We start from the raw sequence: 17,469 nt of genomic DNA, 5'->3' as shown, positions 1-17,469 counted from the left end.
CAGGGCCTCATGCACGCGAGGCAAGCACTCTTTAACACTGAGCCACCTTCCCAGCCCGTTTTTTACTTCTTAAGGTTAAATTTAAAGGCTTTTGTTTTTATTTCTTTTCGGGCAGTATTGGGGTTTGAACTCAGTACCTCACACTTGCTATGCAGATGTTCTGCATATTTTTGCAGCATTACATCAGCAAACATCAGATTGTGTGCCACAGTGAGTAAGAACACAAAGGTTGTGCTAACACTGGGCCCTGCTGTGGTGCCCGGGCACATGGCAGTGGGCAGCGCGGCTCTGCAGGACACCTTGGTGGCTCTGCCGGCTAAAGGAGCTTGTTCTCCGCCGAGCGGCACTCTAGAACATGTGGGCAGGCGTCCACCTTAGTGACCCCGGCTTTCTCTTCCCTGCTGCAGTGGGGCAGCGGGAGCCTCTGTCCTCCTTCACGCTGCAGACTAGGACTGTCCAGTCTGCATGTAGAAAGGGCGGGGCCTTGCCCTCTCTGGCACCTGCCCATCCAGGTGACTCATGAGAACGCGTGACTTAATGACAGCACGTGGGACGTGGGAAGGGGAGAGTGGCGCCTGACGGCTGTGACAGGAAGCGGGGGCAGGTCCTCACTTCCTTCCCAATGTGTCTGGGCTGGGCTGTGACACTGGGCCTCAGTGTACTCTCCCTGGGGCAGGGCAGAGCGCTGGGCTTCCCCTGCCGAGTGTCTACACTGAAGCTCTGGAGGTTTTGTCATTGAGTCGGTCTCCCTGTGTGGGCCAGGTTGGCCTCGGCCTCTTGGTTGGGATTGCAGCCAGATACCACTCTGCCTGCTGCAGTTTATTTTGAGATACTTGACACACAAGTGCTGGTCACACAAAGCCAGGGACGAGCAAGGCGCTGCTGCCGATCTGCTCACAAGGCTTGAGTGCAGTGTGCCTTGCTGCCACAGGTGAGCACAGGCAAGATGCACCAAGGAATCAAACTCGGGAGGATTGAGGCGCTCCCATATACTCTAAGTGAGATGGGAAGGGCGCGTGGCTGCTCTGTGGTGGCTGCTCTGTGGAGGCCTCCGTGACAGGCCAGCCCCGGGGTGGGGCAGGCAGCTGCGTTCAGGAGCAACGCCAGTGCCTCAGCCTGTGCCCTCAAGGCCACCATGCAGGCGTGGAGACCCGCATGTGCAGGGGCAGGGGTTGGATCAAGGGAAAGAAAAGCCAGTGACTCACTAAAGAATGGAGAGCAGAGCCAGCGCTGTGGCTCACGCCTGTAATCCTAGCTACTCAGGAGGCTGATATCTGAGGATCATGGTTCAAAGCCAGCCTGGGCAGGAAAGTCTGGGAGACTCTTATCTCCAATAAACCACTAGAAAACTGGAAGTGGCGCTGTGGCTCAAGTAGTAGAGCGCTCGCCTTGAGCTGAAGAGCACAGGGACAACACCCAGGCCCAGAGTTCAAGCCCCACGACCAACAAAAAAAAAAGGAGAGCAGGTTTCTACACTTAGAGGAAACACGTGAAGATAAACACAAGACTGACTGAAAAACATTAGGTCTCCAAGTCAAACTACAAATAATAAGAGTTCTATCTTTTTTTTTTGGGGGGGGGGGTCCAGTTGTGGGGCCTGAACTCTGGGCCTGGGCGCAGTCCCTCAGCTCTTCAGCTCAAGGCTAGCGCTCTACCACTTGAGCCACAGCGCCACTTCCGGCTTTTTTCTTTTTTCTTATGTGGTGCTGAGGAATCGAACCCAGGGCCTCAGGCATGCAAGGCAAGCGCTCTACCACTGAGCCACCTTCCCAGCCCAAGAGTTCTATCTTTAATCTGCGAACAGTTTACTAGAAAACTGCAGGTTGGTACACATCTTGTTCTCAGCTCCCATCTTTTTTTGTTGTTTTTTTTGGTCGGTTGTGGGGCCTGAACTCTGGGCCTGGGCACTGTCCTCAGCTCTTCAGCTCAAGGCGAGCTCTCTACCACTTGAGCCACAGTGCCACTTCCGGTTTTCTGGTGGTTTATTGGAGATAAGGGTCATACAGGCTTTCCCGCCCAGGCTGGCTTTGAACCAAAATCCTTAGATCTCAGCCTTCTGAATAGCTAGGATTACAGGCGTGAGCTGCCAGCGCCCAGCTCCCCAGCTTCCATCTCTGATGGGAGAATTGTGGTCCAAGATCTTTGGGGTAAAAAGTTAACCTGGCTCTGTCTTAGACAAGCTGTCTAGCTTGACCCTTGTGCCTGTAGTCTCAGCTGCTCATGAAGCAGAACTAAGATTACAGTCTAATGCAAGCCCAGGCAAAAGCTTGTGACCCTGGGGGGGGGGGGGGGGGGGAGGGTGGAAGCAACAAACCAAAAAAAAAAAAAACAACTAAAAAATACTAAAAGCAAAAGATCTGAGCGTTTGGCCCAAGCAGAGCACCCTGAGCTCCAGCTCAACAGTTGGGAATGGGAGGCATGTAGTTCAGAAGCAGAAATGTGAGCTTTACCAGTCCCAAAGGTACGATGAAAATCACTGTGGTTTCTGTTACCCGCTGCAGGATTTCTGGGGTGCTGGGGTTTGAGTGACAACACTCTGAATGAGAGGAGGTGGGCTGCTGGCTGAGTCTTTAGGTATTTCAGAAGCCTTCAGAGGAAGAAGCATTGAAGTGTTCTTTGAGACACCATTTTCATTTCTCAGGACTTTGCTCTTTAAAAAAAAAAAATGGTCGTGAACACTTACATATAAAGGGTAATTTAGTAGCTTCGGTGTTTTTTTAAGTTGGAATCAGGCAGGCGCTGCTGATGTGAGGATTACAGTTTGAAGCTAGCTTAGGCAGACAAATGAGAGGTATTTATCCCCAGTGAACTAGCATAAAGCCGGAAGTGCAGCTGTGACTCAAGCGGAAGAACACAGTCCTGAGCAAAAAGCCAGGCAAGAGCTTGAGACGCTGAGTACCAGCACAGACAAACGACCCTATTGTAACAAGCCTATGCCGCTGAGCCCAGCTTTTGTCTGTTGAGATGAGGTCTCACAGATGTGTCTGTCCAGACTGGCCTAAACCCTCAGTCCTCCCCACCTCGACCTCCCCTGTAGCTCAGGGTGACAGTCACACCATTATGTCCAGGTACTGTTTGAGGAGGAATCTCGTGATTTCATGCCAAGGAGCCTTGCACTGAGATCATACAGGTGTCCGGCCCAGCTGTTGGTTAACCGAGCCGGCTAGATGGCTCTCTTGCCTCCTAGTTTGTTTTCCAAGCAGATTGCTGGGGAGGAGGACGCATGAGCGTCAGCATCCCCCTGTCTTCCAGCCGCCAAGCTGAGCCACCAAAGAAGGAGGCCGCCTCTGCCGGGCCCCAGGTGAAGCGAGCTGATGAGTGGAAGGACCCCTGGCGCCGATCCAAGTCTCCAAAAAAGAAACTCGGGGTGTCAGTCTCCCCAAGCCGCGCACGCAGGCGTCGAAAAACCTCGGCCTCATCAGCCTCCGCCTCCAATTCCTCCAGGTGAGACGTGTGTGCGTGCATGCGTGCGTTTGTGCGTGCGAGACTGCACGGGAGCAGGTCTGGGCCCTGGGCGGGAGGACCGGTGCAGAGAGCATCACATCCCCAAGAACAGAATCCCAACACCCAGGCACACCATTTGGACCATCCTCTGGGCACTGCAGCCACGCTGGCAGCGGCGCAGACTGGCGGGCTGCACGCTGTCCTGTCGACGGGCTCCCGAGAGGAAAGCTCTGTGTTCCTGTGTGAGGGAGGGAGTCGTGCAGGGAAGAGCCAAGGCTGCGTGCGTGAAGAGCGTCATGGGAGCCCGAGAGGAGCCCTGGGTCTCCCTGGAGGTCCAGTGGACAGACAGATGGACAGACACGTACAGAGAGAAGCTCTAGGGCCAGGATACAGATTTATATCCTGGCTCCGGCTACTACTCAGGCTGGTCGCCGGGTGTCACACCGGTGGCCACACACACACACACCAGGCTTTCCACTAAAGGGGGTCTGGGCTGCATCATGTCCGTAGGTGCCTGGCAAGGGTGTGTGCACGTCTGTGTCTGTGCATGGGTTTCTGTGAGGGCCAGTGTGTGTGCTGGGTGTCTGGCTGTACGGTGGCCATGCAGCCTGGTCGCGCCGGGGTGCTGAGGTCAGTGCACTCTGCCCCTTCGCCCAGGTCATCGTCTCGGTCGTCGTCCTACTCTGGCTCTGGCTCGTCCCGGTCCCGGTCCTCATCCTACAGCTCCTACTCGAGCCGCTCTTCCAGACACAGCTCCTTCTCAGGCAGCCGATCCAGGTACGTCCCGCCCCCGTGCACGGACGGCGTGCACGCTCTCCGTCAGTGGGAGGCTGACAGGGCTGCGTGCCAGCAGGGCAGACAGGGTGCCAGCAGGTCCTGGGACTGAGTTTAGTCCTGGGGCAGTGGCGGCCACTCTGCTGGCCTGATACGAGCAGAACTCGGGCGGCTGTGGGCATCACGGACGCAGACACACCCCAAAACTGCCCATCCACTGCAAGGGAGTGTATCCAGAAACACATGCAGAAGGACTGGGAGTGGCTCAGTGGTAGAGCGCTTGCCTCGCATGCACGAAGCCCTGGGTTCGATTCCTCAGCACCACATACACAGAAAAAGCCAGAAGTGGTGCTGTGGCTCAAGTGGTAGAGTGCTAGCCTTGAGCAAAAACACAGGCAGGAGCAGGTGGGAACATTGTGGGAGCACTGTGGTGGCACCGTGGGAGCACTGTGGGAGTGGGCGGGAGCATCGTGGGAGCACCATGGGGGCACCGTGGTAGCACCGTGGGAGTGGGCGGGAGCATCGTGGGAGCACTGTGGGGGCACCGTGGGAGCACCATGGGGGTACCGTGGGAGCACTATGGGAGTGGGCGGGAGCATCGTGGGAGCACTGTGGGGGCACCGTGGGAGCACCGTGGGAGCGGGCGGGAGCACCGTGGGAGCACTGGGAGTGGGCGGGAGCACCGTGGGCGCACTGTGGGAGTGGGTGGGAGCACAGGTGGCAGCACCGTGGGAGCACCGTGGAGCAGTGCTCTCCTGTGGGCCCCTTCTGAGGTCTGAGGAGTGGAGAGGGCCGGGGTGTGGGCTCTGCTAGGCAGGTTCCCCTTCTGCAGGGCCTGGGAGAGCAGGGGGGGAGCGGGGGGAGGGAGCGGCAGGGGCAGCCATGTCCCACGGGAGCCTGGCTGGTGGCACATTCCCGAGGCCTGGCAGGTCCTCTTGGAGTCAGCAGCTCCACTGGGCCCTTGGGCTCAGGAAAGACAAGAAAGCCAAGGGAGCCTCAGGTGACGGTGTGCGTGTGGAGATGAGGTGCTGAAGCCGCTGTGCCCGGGCAGAGATCCTGGCAGGAGCTACGTAGAAGGCACCTCCACCCTAGCCTCTGCCCTGCTCCTCTCCCCAGCCACCCTGCCACGAGGCAAGGCCACGGAATGTGTGGAGGTCCTTCTGGTAGGATGTCCTCCTGTCTGTCTGCCGTCTAATACTCTCTTTATTCCCCAGATCCCGGTCCTTCTCCTCATCCCCGTCCCCATCCCCCACGCCCTCCCCGCATAGACCGCCCGCACGAGCCAAGGGGGAGCCAGCCCCACCACCAGGGAAAGCAGGGTAAGGCCGCCTGGGGGGCAGGGCCTGCTGTCTGTCTGTCTGTCTCATCCTGCACCCACAGTGAGAGGAAGCCCAGCCTCTGGCTGCCCCTGTGGCTCCTGGAGGAGGCTCAAAGCCCAGACCCTGTCCTGAGGCTTGAACCTTGGCAGCCCTAAGTGTGGGTACAGGTGGCCAGGCCGCCTGCCTGTGCTGAGCCTGCCTCCACCTCACAGAGAGAAATCCATGAAGAAGCCAGCCCCGGCCCCCGCGCCGCCACAGCCCCCCAAAGCCACTGCTCCGGCCCCTGAGCCTGCCAAGCCAGGAGACCCCCGGGAGGCCAGAAGGAAGGAGCGGCAAACCAGGACGCCCCCCAGGAGGTGAGCAGGCCCAGCCCGAGCCCCAAGACCCTCCCTGATCCTGCCCTGCTCCAGAAGCTCCAGTCTCCGGGCCAGGTGTGGGCCTTGCCCCGGCCCTCAAAAGTGCTGTGTGTTGGCACTTGCTGTAAGAAAAGCTCAGCCTAAGGGGCTGGGAAGGTGGCTCAAGTGGTAGAGCACTCACCTTGAGCTGAAGAGCTCAGGGACCGCGCCCAGGCCCGGAGTTCAGGCCCCACAAAGAAAAAAAGAAAGGGAGGAAGGGACAGAGGGAGGGAGGGAGAGAAAGGAAGAGAGAAAGAAAAAGAAGGAAGAAAGAAAGAAGAAAGAAAGCTCAGCCTAAAAAGAATCTAGAAGGGGCTGGGAAGGTGGCTCAGTGATAGAGCGCTCGCCTTGAGCTGAAGAGCTGAGGGACAGCGCCCAGGCCCAGAGTTCAAGCCACACGGCCAACAAAAAAAAAAAAATTAAGTAAATAAATAGAATCTAGAACCTTTTTCAAGCCAGTAGCAACTTACCAGTTTGAAAGTTTACTTCGGTCATGAAGCGCCTGAGGCCTTGGGGGGCAGCGTGGGCAATAGGGGGCTCTGTCCCTGAGGAGGCTGCCCATGGAGGAGGCTGCCCATGGAGGAGGCTGTCTCTGAAGGAGGCGTTTGGGCTTGTGTTGCAGGCATACGCTGAGCGGCAGTGGGAGTGGCAGCGGCAGCAGCTACAGCGGTTCCAGTTCCCGATCCAGGTCACTTGCTTGACCCACTTCCTTCTGGACATCACCGCAGCCCAGACAAATAGGGGTTCAAGCATGCCGGGTGTGCCGGGCGTGCCGGGCGCGCCAGACCCAAAGTGGCAGGGGCATCGCATCACCACATGTGCTAGGAGTGGGGCTAGCGAGACCCGTCCCAGGCCCTGTCCACGCTCCCGCGGACGGGCCGCATCCTCTGGGCTGTAGCTGGGGGGGGGGGCGAGGGGACTGCAGTGCTGGATTCGCTTTTCTGCGTGCGCAGTGGACATTTGCCTCTCCTTCAGCAGAGCGCTGCCTCCCACCGCCAGCCAGCCCCGCCTGCTCTCAAGCTGTCTGCTTGCAGGCTGAGACCATCTCCCTTCACTTCTTTTCCTTGTCTTTTTTAGGGAGGTGGGGTCTCACTGTGCTACCCAGTCTGGCTATAAACTCTTGACTTTTTTGGGGGAGCGGGAGGAACAAGTCCTAGGGCCTGGGCATTGTCCCTGAGCTTTTGCTGAAAGCAACCCCTCTATCACTTGAGCCACAGCGCCACTTCTGGCTTTTTTTTTTCCTTTGTTGGTTGTGGGCCTTGAACTCTGGGCACTGTCCCCGCACTCTACAAGGCTAATGCTCTACAATTTGAGCCACAGAGCCACAGCACCACTTCTGGTTTTCTAGTGGTTTATTGGAGATAAGAGTCTCGCAGACTTTCCTGCCCAGGCTGGCTTTGAACCTCAATCCTCAGATCTCAGCTCCTGAATAGGATTATAGGTGTGAGCCACTGGTGCCTGGCTGAACTGTTGGGGGGGGGGTTGTTTATATATTTTATTTATTTATTTATTTTGGGGGGGGGTCTGGTCATGGGGCCTGAACTCAGGGCCTGGGCGCTGTCCCTCAGCTCTTCAGCTCAAGGCGAGCGCTCTATCACGCTCTACCACTTGAGCCACAGCACTACTTCCAGTTTTCTGGGGTTTATTGGAGAAAAGAATCTCATAGACTTTCTTGTCCAGGCTGGCTTTAGGATTACAGGTGTGAGCCCCTGGCGCCTGGCTTTGAACTCTTGATTGTTCCATCCTGCCCCACCCCATCCTGGCTCCCTCAGCACAGGTCCTCCTCCACACCTGCTCCTTCACTGTGTAGCATCTCCATTCCCCAGAGCCCTCCGAAATGTCATCCCGGAAGCGTGGCAAGTGGGCACGGACGGGCGGCAGAGGCCCACTGTGTCCCCCCAGCGCCAGGCCCGACAGTGCTTCTGTGTTCAGGTCCCTGAGCGTGAGCAGCGTCTCCTCGGTGTCCAGCGCCACCTCCAGCAGCAGCTCCGTGCACAGCGTGGATTCGGAGGACATGTATGCGGACCTGGCCAGCCCTGTGTCCTCGGCCAGCTCCCGCTCCCCCACCCCTGCCCAGACCAAGAAGGAGAGAGGTATGCAAGGGCCTCGTCTTGGGGGGCGGGTGGGGACCCGGGCAGTGTAGAGCAGGAGTCCGTCCTGGAGCCGGAGGAGCAGTGCACACGGACGCCTGTGACTGTGGGTTTGTTGCGGGCAGGGAAATCGAAGAAAGAGGACGGCGTGAAGGAGGAGAAGCGGAGGAGGGACGCGTCTGCACAGCCGCCCAAGTCCTCGAAGCCCGTGGCCGGGGGGAAGTCCTCGCAGCAGCCCACGGCCGGGCAGCAGGCGCCCCCCGGGCAGCCTCAGCAGGGCTCGTTCGTTGCCCACAAGGAGATCAAGCTGACACTGCTGAACAAGGTGAGGCCAGGGCACACCCCCCAGGAGGCCGCCCCAGGCCCGGGCACCCCCCAAACCCAGGAGGCTGCCCCGGGCCCAGCGCCTTAGAGTCTCATGGGTCTCCAGGCAGCCTGCGGGTGGCGACGGGCCTGGGGAGCCAGGAGCGGGGTCCGGGAGACAGCCGGAGAGCAGGGGGCCGCCGCCACCCGCTCCCTGTGCGTCTTACCGCGGTGGCTGCCCGCCGCCACCCCTCACGACACCACTGTTGCAGGCGGCTGACAAAGGAAGCCGGAAGCGGTACGAGCCCTCGGACAAGGACCGGCAGAGCCCCCCAGCCAAGCGGGCCACCCTCTCCCCAGAGCGAGGTCGGTTCCGCACTGAGACTTGGTGCTCTCTTTCCTTTCCCTCACTGTGTAGCACGTGCTGGCCTCAGACTCAGAACCCTCCTGCTCTAGCCTCTCAGTACTGGGATTCCAGGGTTTTCTCTTTCCTTCCCCCTCTCTCCCCCCTCCCCCCAGTCTCTTTCCTTTCCCTCGCTGTGTAGCACATGCTGGCCTCAGATTCAGAATCCTCCTGCTCTAGCCTCTCAGTCCTGGGACTATAGGCTTGTCCCACCTCTCCTGACCAAAGAAACCTAAGTCTTTGTCTTAAAGCAGTGCCTTGGGGTTCAGCTCAGTGGGGAAGGGCTTCAGACCCGAGTTCAACAACAACAAAAAAGAACGGGAGCAGTGGCTCCCATGGGTGAGCACAAAGTGATCTTGTATGATCACTGTTTTCTAAAACATGAGCAGAAGCACGGGCTTCCTCAGGGCGAGTCTCTGCTGCCCGGGCCGGCCACAGAAGGTGCTGGGCTGTCCTCCCTGGCTGACATCTCTGCGGCCCGAGGCTCCTGGGACTCCAGGCAGCTGTGGCTCTGACCTTGAGAGCTAGCCGCTGCTTCTGGCCGCCCCAGGGGTTCATGTGTGCGTGCATGCCTGAGGGGCCCAGGAAGAAGCTGCCCACCCTCCCCGCGCCAGGCCGCCTGGTCTGAGATCTGCTCAAGCCGCAGGCCGTGCCAGACCTGTCTTCCACCCTCCTGCTCCCAGCGCCCAGCAGGGGCCGCCTGACCACTGGACTTGGTTGTTGGAAGTTGCGTTGCGTCTATTTCTCAAGCCACGTTCGCGCTTCAGTAGACTGCCTTCTGTGGCGGGAGGCGGAAGCCTGCTCCAGGCTCAGCGTCGCAGCTGTCCCGTTGTGCCTTCTAAAGGCAGCCGTGAAGGCATGCCCCTTTCCCCTGCCATTTCCCGGGACTTCCTTCCCTGAGACTCGGGCCTAGCTCTTTTAGCTTTTTGCTCAAGGCTAGGAAAAAAGCCACAGCACCTTTTCTGGCTTTTTTAGTCATGGGCCCTGAACTCTGGGCCTGGGCGCTGTCCCTCAGCTGTTCAGCTCAAGGTGAGCGCTCTACCACTTGAGCCACAGCACCACTTCTGGCTTTTTTCTGCTTATGTGGAGCTGAGGAATTGAAACCTGGGCCTCATGCATGCATGAGAGAGGCAAGCGCTCTACCACTGAGCCACTTCCCAGCCTTCTCTGCTGGCTTTTTGGTGACTAATTGGAGATAAGAGTCTCAAGGACTTTGCTGCCCAGCCTGGCTTTGAACTGCCATCCTCAGATCTCAAGTCTCCTGATTAGCAAGGATGGGTTGAGCCTCTGGCCCCCACTTCCTCCTGTCTTTAGCACAGCTGGAAGGCCTGCGGAGCCGCCACCGCGCGTGGACCTGCTGTGCGGCCACCTCACTCTGTCCCTTCCTGCCAGGTTCTCGGGACCGGAAGTCTGGGGGGAGATTGGGCTCTCCAAAGCCCGAGCGGCCGAGAAGCCAGAACTCCAAAGCCCCTGGAGTCCTGGCAGATAGGTGAGTGCTGCCTGTTCCCAGGAGGGCCCCTCCTGGGCAGGCGTAACTTTCTGGGGGTGCGGGGAACCCACTCACCACACCAGTCCCTGCTGCCCTGAAAGCCCAGATGTGCCTCTGGCCCGTGCCCAGAGGTCCCCGCGGGCAGGCCCGTGCCCAGAGGTCCCCGCGGGCAGGCCCGTGCCCAGAGGTCCCCCGCGGGCAGGCCCGTGCCCAGAGGTCCCCGCGGGCAGGCCCGTGCCCCTCCAAGGAGTCCTGGGCAGGCAGGCAGGCGGGGGTGAGCGGAGGGTCAGGCTGCCCCAGGCATGGGGCCTCGTGGGTCTCACTCCCAGAGCGCTGCCACTGTGCCACCGGGGGGCAGAGAAGCGGCTGTGTCTCACACCTTCCGCCCCCCAGGAAACGCCAGCCGTCTCCCCAGTCCAAGAGCTCCAGCAAGGTCACCAGTGTGCCTGGCAAAGCCACGGACGCCGCCGCTGCCCCCACCGCCGGCACCAAGTCCGGGAAGGCCAGCACGCTGTCGCGGCGCGAGGAGCTGCTCAAGCAGCTCAAGGCGGTGGAGGACGCCATCGCCCGCAAGCGGGCCAAGATCCCGGGGAAAGTGTAGCAGGCCGCCCGGCCCCGCTAGACTCTCGTGAGCTTTTATAAATAGGGTAAGCGCAGCCATTTTGGATTTTGCAGTTAATGTCTTATTTTGGCTGTGATTCTTTTTAAAAATTAAAAAAGAAAAAAAAAGTTTCTCAGCTGGAAAAGAAGCCACACAGGAGATGAAGATGACTCCCACAGGACTGCACGGCCCGCCCTTCCGGAGCGGCCTGGCAGACGCCGCCCGGCTTTATGTAGATTATGAGTCCCCGACACTGCCTCCCTCCTGCAGCAGCCTCCCTGGCCGTGTGTCTGTCTCCCTGTGGAGACTTCTGGAAGCGGAATCCAAATGGACTGTTGGCAGCATCTTCCCTTCCACCACCGATCAGAAGTGTGTGTGTGTATATATATGTGTATATATATATATATATATATATATATATATATATACTCACACACATATATATATATACATATTCTCAACTAAGGCCTGATTGGGAAATACTTCCTGTCTTTTAAGTATCAAATTGTTTTAGTTGATTTAAAAATGAAAAAAACAAGACCAAAAAAAAAAAAAAAAAAAAAAACCACGCCAAGGGTATTGTTGGGGCGTCTGTCTAATGTGGAGGGTCTTTTTTGAGGGATCTCCTAAAATAAAATATTTTGATAAGCAGTTTCCTGGCCCTGTGTGGATGTTTCCCGGCCTTGACTGTGGCCTGGACCTCTTCACCGCTGACACCAGCCAGTGTTTTTTTTGTTGCCAATCCTGGGGCTTGAACTCAGGGCCTAGGCGCTGTACCGGGCTTTTTGCTCAAGGTTAGCACTCTACCACTTGATCCGCAGCGTCACTTCTGGCTTTTTCAGTGTAGGTGGTGCTGAGGAATGGAGCCCAGGGCTTCTTGCATGCTAGGCAAGCACTGTACCGCTGAGCCACCTTCCCAGCCCCCCAGCCCGTGTTGATAGCAGGCTGTCGGCACCTGACCCAGCCCCCAGGGAGCATTGTCCCTCAGTTTCCCTGCCCTGGTTGCACTGGCACCAGCACTGTCCTGGGTGGGGCACAGTTTCCCAGGTCAGCTGACTCCAGCCTTGGCTCAGTGCCACGGCCCCTCCCCAGCCAGGGTTCCCCATCGCAAAGTGGGGAGCTCCTGGACGCACCCAGAAAGCCACGGCCCAAGCCCTTGACTGAGGCCTTTAAGTCTTTGCTCTGCTCTTGTCTTCTGAGTGCTGGGCACATTGCTGGGCTCTTCCTGCTGTCCCTCGCCTGGCACCCTGAGCAGCGGCAACTGCCCTGCTCTTCCCAGGGGCCTGGGTCGCCTCCCTGTTCGCCTTGCACCAGGCTGGAGTCAGCTGACTCACAAGCCACGTGGTCCCAGTGTGCATGTCCAGGGTTGGTTGATTTTAGGTGTGTCTGTTCTGCTATCAGATCACAGACAGGCACAAAGAACTCCTCATGCACATAGGTGGCCGCTGACGAGCACTGGAGCCCCGGCCCTGAGAGCAGCCTGTAATGGCCCCAAAGGCCCACAGCCAAGGCTGGACCCCACACAGGTTTCCCTGGGACCGGGCCGGGCTCCTCTGCTGTGGGGGTCTGGGGAGCATCACATGGGCAGCTGGTCCAGCTTTAAGTGACAAGTCCCTAAGTGTCCCAGCATCTCAATGTGTCACTGGCACAGCATGGCCGCCTCGGGGCAATGGCCTCTGCTGGCTGGACTCCAGGCCAATCTAGGCCTGACAGGGACCCGTGCTCAAGAAGGCTCTTCAGCCGGGCGCCTGCTTCATACCTATAACACCACCTATTCAGGAGGATCGCAGTTCAAAGCCAGCCCGGGCAGGAAAGTCCCCATGGGGCTCGTCTCCACTCAACCACTCAAAAACCAAAAGTTGCACTCAAAGTGGTAGAGCACTAGCCTTGAGCAAAAGCTAAGACAACGCCCAGGCCCTGAGTTCAAGCCCCATCAACGACAGTGCCAGACCCTCCTGTCCACCTGCACCCCACCGCGCACACCCGCGCCCCTGTGTCCACCTGCAGCACTGCCTCGCGTAGCTGGCCAGCTGGGGCCTGTCCCTCCTCTTGCCGCCCATCCAGTCCTGCCCAGTCCGGGACTTCATGCAGCGCAAGGCTGCCTGTCCGCAGCCCCACCCTGCCCACCCTGCCCCACCTCCTGACCCCCACTTCTTTTTGTTGTTGGTGGCGTCGGTCGTGGGGCTTGAACTCTGGGCCTGGGCGCTGTCCCTCAGCTCTTCAGCTCAAGGCCAGCGCTCTACCACTTGAGCCACAGCGCCACTTCCAATTTTCTGGCGGTTTATTGGAGATAGGAGTCTCATGGACTTTGCTGCCTGGGCTGGCTTGGAACCTCGATCCTCAGATCTCAGCCTCCTGAGTAGCTAGGATGATAGGCGTGAGCCACTGTGCCCGACTCTGACCCCACTTCACAGGGTCCCCCCTGGCTAGTGCCCAGTTCCTGCATGTGACACCCACTTGTCATGGGCTGGAGAGAAGGAAAATCACAACCATGGCCACAGGCGGAGGGCAGGAGGCCTGACAGGGATATGCGGGTCAGGGAGGCCTGCGTCCTCATCGCCAGCTAACCTGGGTCTGGAACGGAGTCCCCGCCCGCCCACCTGCCCGCCCCAGAGCCCACCTGGGACTCAGTGGATTGGCTGTGGGCTTGGCTTCCGCACAGTGAGTCCCCCTACCTGAGAGCAGGCCTGCATCGGGGGTTTGACCGCAGGGCGCACCCCCGCACTTCCGTGGGGGGACACACGGCAGAGCAGCCCACAGCTCTTCAGACCTGGCCTGGGCTGGGCGTCCTGGGGACAGGGCCCTCTGCCTCGGGCGGCCAGGGATCCGGGAAGCCAAGGACCCTCCCAGGATGACATTTAAATCCACACTTCCAAAATGTTAGCTGTCTCCTTTCCAGGAAACAAAGGCCCCCAGCCCGTGGCAGCCCACCATCCTGACTCCGGCCACGGGAGGTTGGCAGGCCTGTGTCCTCAGCGCCTCAGCCGTGACCGCCGCCTCCTTCCCAGGCCTTGAAGCCCTTAAACTCAGAGCCCGGCCCGACTCCTCACCTCTCCCCTCTACCACTTAAACCACAGCTCCACTGCTGTTTTCTGGTTAAGTCGAGAAAAGAGTCCCACAGACTTTTTTGCCCAAGCTGGCTTTGAACCATGATTCTCGAGTCTTAGCAACCAGTACCTGACAAAGCATGCGCATTAAATAACACACGAGCCCCACAGAGACAGGTGCACTCGGCCCACTGTCTCCTGCCTGCACAGAGCTGGACCTGATCGCTGGAGGCATCCATGCCCAGGACGAACTGGCAGAGGGGGCAGGCGTAAGTCAAGCCCAGCCTCCAACCCCGGGGCCAGCAGACCCAAGCAAGAATGGTACAAAACTGGTTCCCAGTGCCCAGCTGCTGATGGGCGCTCAGGCTGAACATCTGTAGAAAGTTCCAGATTGCTAGACAAGGCCAGGGCCGTGGCTCTGTGCAGGAGCTCTACTGGGCAGGGGGAGGCCATCCCAGAGGCCTGGGCTGTGCGCTGGGGTGGGATGGGGCCGTAGGCCTGGCACAGCCACGAGGAAGTCAGGCCAGGTTCCCCCCCGCTGGGGCCCGGGTGGAGCGAGCCGCGCAGCCCGGCTCTGTGGACACAGCCCTGGGACTGGCGGGGGGGTGGCGCGGGCCCCTCCCCCTCAGCAAAGGTGAGCAGAGGCGGGGGCTCCCTGCCCAGGAGGCTCTGGGACACCCCCAAATCCGAGGAGCTGCCGAGGAGCCTGGATACGCCGTGGCCTCAGTTTCTCCATGCGTGTGCCCACTGGACACAGGCGAACGGGGAGGAAGCTGGGCCCTGGCTGGGCAGCCTGACGCCACCCTGGGTCTTCCCCAGCGTCTCCCTGGCTTCCTGCTCTTAGCATGCTCCCTGCCGGCCCGGCCCGCCCAAGCCCTGCACGCTCGGGGCCCCTCGCGGCCACGGGACCCCACGCTGCTACTCCAAGGAGGATCTTCCCCACGGCCGGGCCCCCCCACATCTGCTGGCTCGAAGTGCCAAGTGGGAGCGGGCCGTGCCCGTGGCCCCGGTGTCCAGCCTGGCAGCAGAGGGCGGCGGGAGGCAGCTCAGCCCGCTGAGATGCTGGTGGCGGACACCCACTGCGCCCCATCTCTCCCTGGAGATACGGGTGAGGGCACGGCGCTTTGAGCCTCTCACCAGCCAGGGGGGCACATGCACCCCAACCCCAGCCCACCCTGTCCCTCGGGAAGATGGGGTGTGGCTGGGATCAACCTTATCTGGGACCTTGTTAACCAGGACCCCCTCACAGAGCCCTCTGGGGGCACGCAGCGAGCCCAGGGCCTGGGGGGGGAGGGCTGGCTCACCCCCCTTCCCCTCCCCACAGCATCGACACCGACGAAAACCGCTACCCGCAAAAGCTGGCGGTGGCCGAGTGCCTGTGCCAGGACTGCATCCGTGCCAGGACTGGCCGCGAGACACCAGCGCTCAGCTCAGTCCGGCTGCACCAGAGCCTGCTCGTCCTGCGGCGCCGGCCCTGCACCCCAGTGGGGTGGGCGCCATGGGGGGGCAGCCCCCCTCCCCCACACCCAGGGCCTTCACCTTCCATGCCGTTTATCTGCGTGCCTGTGGGCTGCACCTGTGTCCTGCCCCGGTCAGCATGGTGACCACCGGCCACCGGCCCGGTGGAGTCACACAGCGTCTCCAGACCCCCCCCACACTGGGGCGCCTTGAGAAGACCCCTATGATTCGTTATTTATTGCTACTTAAGCACCCGAGGCCCAGCTGGGCTGCGCCCACCCGCCCGCATCTCCCCCCTCCCAGGGCCGTCTCCAGGCAGCGGCTACCAGGAGGCCCAGCACCTGTGTCTGAAGGAGTTGCCTGTGGCTCTCCAGCCTCAGTTTACCTTTTACTGGAGGAGAAGGCTGGCTACAGAGCACTTGCTTTCCTCAAACTTCTTAGAACCATGACAAGAAAAGAACTGAGGGGCCCCAAGGACTGGGCCCGGGACCCCACACACCTGGGCCGCGCCTGGGACCCTACTTACACCTGGACTGGGCCCGGGACCCCACAGACACCTGGGCCGGGCCCGGGACCCTACTTACACCTGGACTGGGCCCGGGACCCCACACACCTGGGCCGCGCCAGGGACCCCTCTGCCTCCCCTCCGTTGTAGGTCCCAGGTTGGTCCCACCTCAGGCTTTCTCTTCTCAGTCACCCCAGAAAGAAAAAAGTACCTTTTGTTTTTGTTTTTGTTTTGCAGGTCTTGGGTCTTGAACTCTGGGCCTGGGCGCTGTCCCTGAGCTGCTTTTTGCTAAGGCTAGAGCTCTACCACTTGAGCCACAGCACCACTTTCCAGCTTTTTTCTGAGTAGTTTATTGGAGATGAGAATCACAGACTTTCCTGCTTTTCTGGCTTCACACTGCAATCCTCAGATCTCAGGCTCCTGAGTAGATTTCAGGTGTGAACCAGTAGTTAAGATTACAGGTGTGGGCTGGGAAGGTGGCTCAGTGGTTGGTAGAGCGCTTGCCTTGCATGCATGAGGGCCTGATTTCGATTCCTCAGCACCACATAAGCAGAAAAAAAGCCAGAAGTGGCATTATGGCTCAAGTGGTAGAGCAAAAAGCCTTGAGCTGAAGAGCTGAGGGACAGCGCCCAGGCCCAGAGTTCAGGCCCCATGACTGGACCCAAAAAAAAAAAAAAAAAAGGTTTCAGGCGTGAACCACCAGCACCTGGCAGCACCTGTTTTTTCTTAGCCATGCAGTCTAACCGTGCCTGTATTAAACATCCAATTCCACGGTTCAGACTCCTCTGCTCTCCATCTGCGGGTCGCTCCTGGTCCAGCAGACCCCGGGGCCGCCTGAATCCCCGCCTCCCCAGGTGTCTGTGTGTCCGGCAGGTGCCCAGTGAGTCTTGCCTGCCTCCCGCGGGCTCCACCTGACGATGTTTCCAGGCGGCTCTGGCCCCACCCTGGGCGGCCAGTGTGCGGGAACGGGCTCTGCCCCCGGATCGGCAGCGCTGGGGTGAAGGGCCAGCGACTGTCACCACGCTGCCACCTCCCCTCCCACAGGGGCCCGGCGTCCCGGCCACCTCCCACCAGGCCCGGCCCGGGGCTGTCGGGGGCCTCTGGACAAGGGACTGGAGCAGCAGCCTGTGTGGAAAGGACACCCGGGAAGCCCGAGGCCCTGGCCCGCCTGGGTACCGGACACGGTCTGTGTCCAGGACCAGGGTCAGCGGGCTGTGGCCTGCAGGCTCAACCCAGAACACAGGAGCCGCTGGCTCCCTCAGCATGCAGCACTCGGCCCAGGGGGAGAGGTGAAGACCTCTCCAGAGTCTGGGCCACCGTTGCCACGAGGATCCCACGGGAGGGAGGTGGCACGTGGCCACCAGGCCAGCCCGCCATCATCGACAAGGGGCCTGGGGTCAGCGTATGCAGCGCATGTGTGTGAGACGGCACCGGCGAGGGCGCAGAGCCCCGGGGGCTCGGCCTGGGGTCCCCCGGGAGCATGGGCAGGCAGCGGCGGCAGCGGCCAGCAAACCCCTACTTCTGAGAAGAGGCAGGAGAGAAAGGCTGAGCCCTCCGAGCGTCCAGCCACCTTCAGCCCAGGGGCTTCTGGGACCCGAGCTCTGCGTTTCCCTGGTAGAAATCCCCGGTACATTTGGTAGA

At 60.0% G+C, this 17,469-nt stretch overlaps 1 protein-coding gene across 5 annotated transcripts in view; it reads left to right on the top strand.

Annotated features, from left to right (window-relative positions):
* The window catches only part of LOC138803786 (zinc finger CCCH domain-containing protein 18), a 41,726-nt gene extending 30,257 nt beyond the window's left edge, over positions 1 to 11,469 (top strand). For all 5 annotated transcript variants that reach the window (XM_069987870.1, XM_069987869.1, XM_069987873.1 and 2 more), the window contains 10 exons: positions 3,253 to 3,444; positions 4,102 to 4,221; positions 5,433 to 5,537; positions 5,750 to 5,893; positions 6,555 to 6,620; positions 7,865 to 8,025; positions 8,148 to 8,347; positions 8,598 to 8,691; positions 10,121 to 10,217; positions 10,611 to 11,469. In XM_069987870.1, coding sequence (XP_069843971.1) covers positions 3,253 to 3,444; positions 4,102 to 4,221; positions 5,433 to 5,537; positions 5,750 to 5,893; positions 6,555 to 6,620; positions 7,865 to 8,025; positions 8,148 to 8,347; positions 8,598 to 8,691; positions 10,121 to 10,217; positions 10,611 to 10,818 — 1,387 coding nt within the window. In that variant the 3' untranslated portion in view covers positions 10,819 to 11,469. The remainder of the gene's footprint in view (positions 1 to 3,252; positions 3,445 to 4,101; positions 4,222 to 5,432; positions 5,538 to 5,749; positions 5,894 to 6,554; positions 6,621 to 7,864; positions 8,026 to 8,147; positions 8,348 to 8,597; positions 8,692 to 10,120; positions 10,218 to 10,610) is intronic.
* Positions 11,470 to 17,469: the final 6,000 nt, after the last annotated feature.

The sequence above is a fragment of the Dipodomys merriami genome, unplaced genomic scaffold, assembly GCF_024711535.1.
Source record: "Dipodomys merriami isolate MVZ:Mamm:240054 unplaced genomic scaffold, mDipMer1.0.p SCAF_348, whole genome shotgun sequence".
NCBI classification, from domain to species: domain Eukaryota; kingdom Metazoa; phylum Chordata; class Mammalia; order Rodentia; family Heteromyidae; genus Dipodomys; species Dipodomys merriami.
This window is presented reverse-complemented; position numbering and strand designations above follow the sequence as displayed.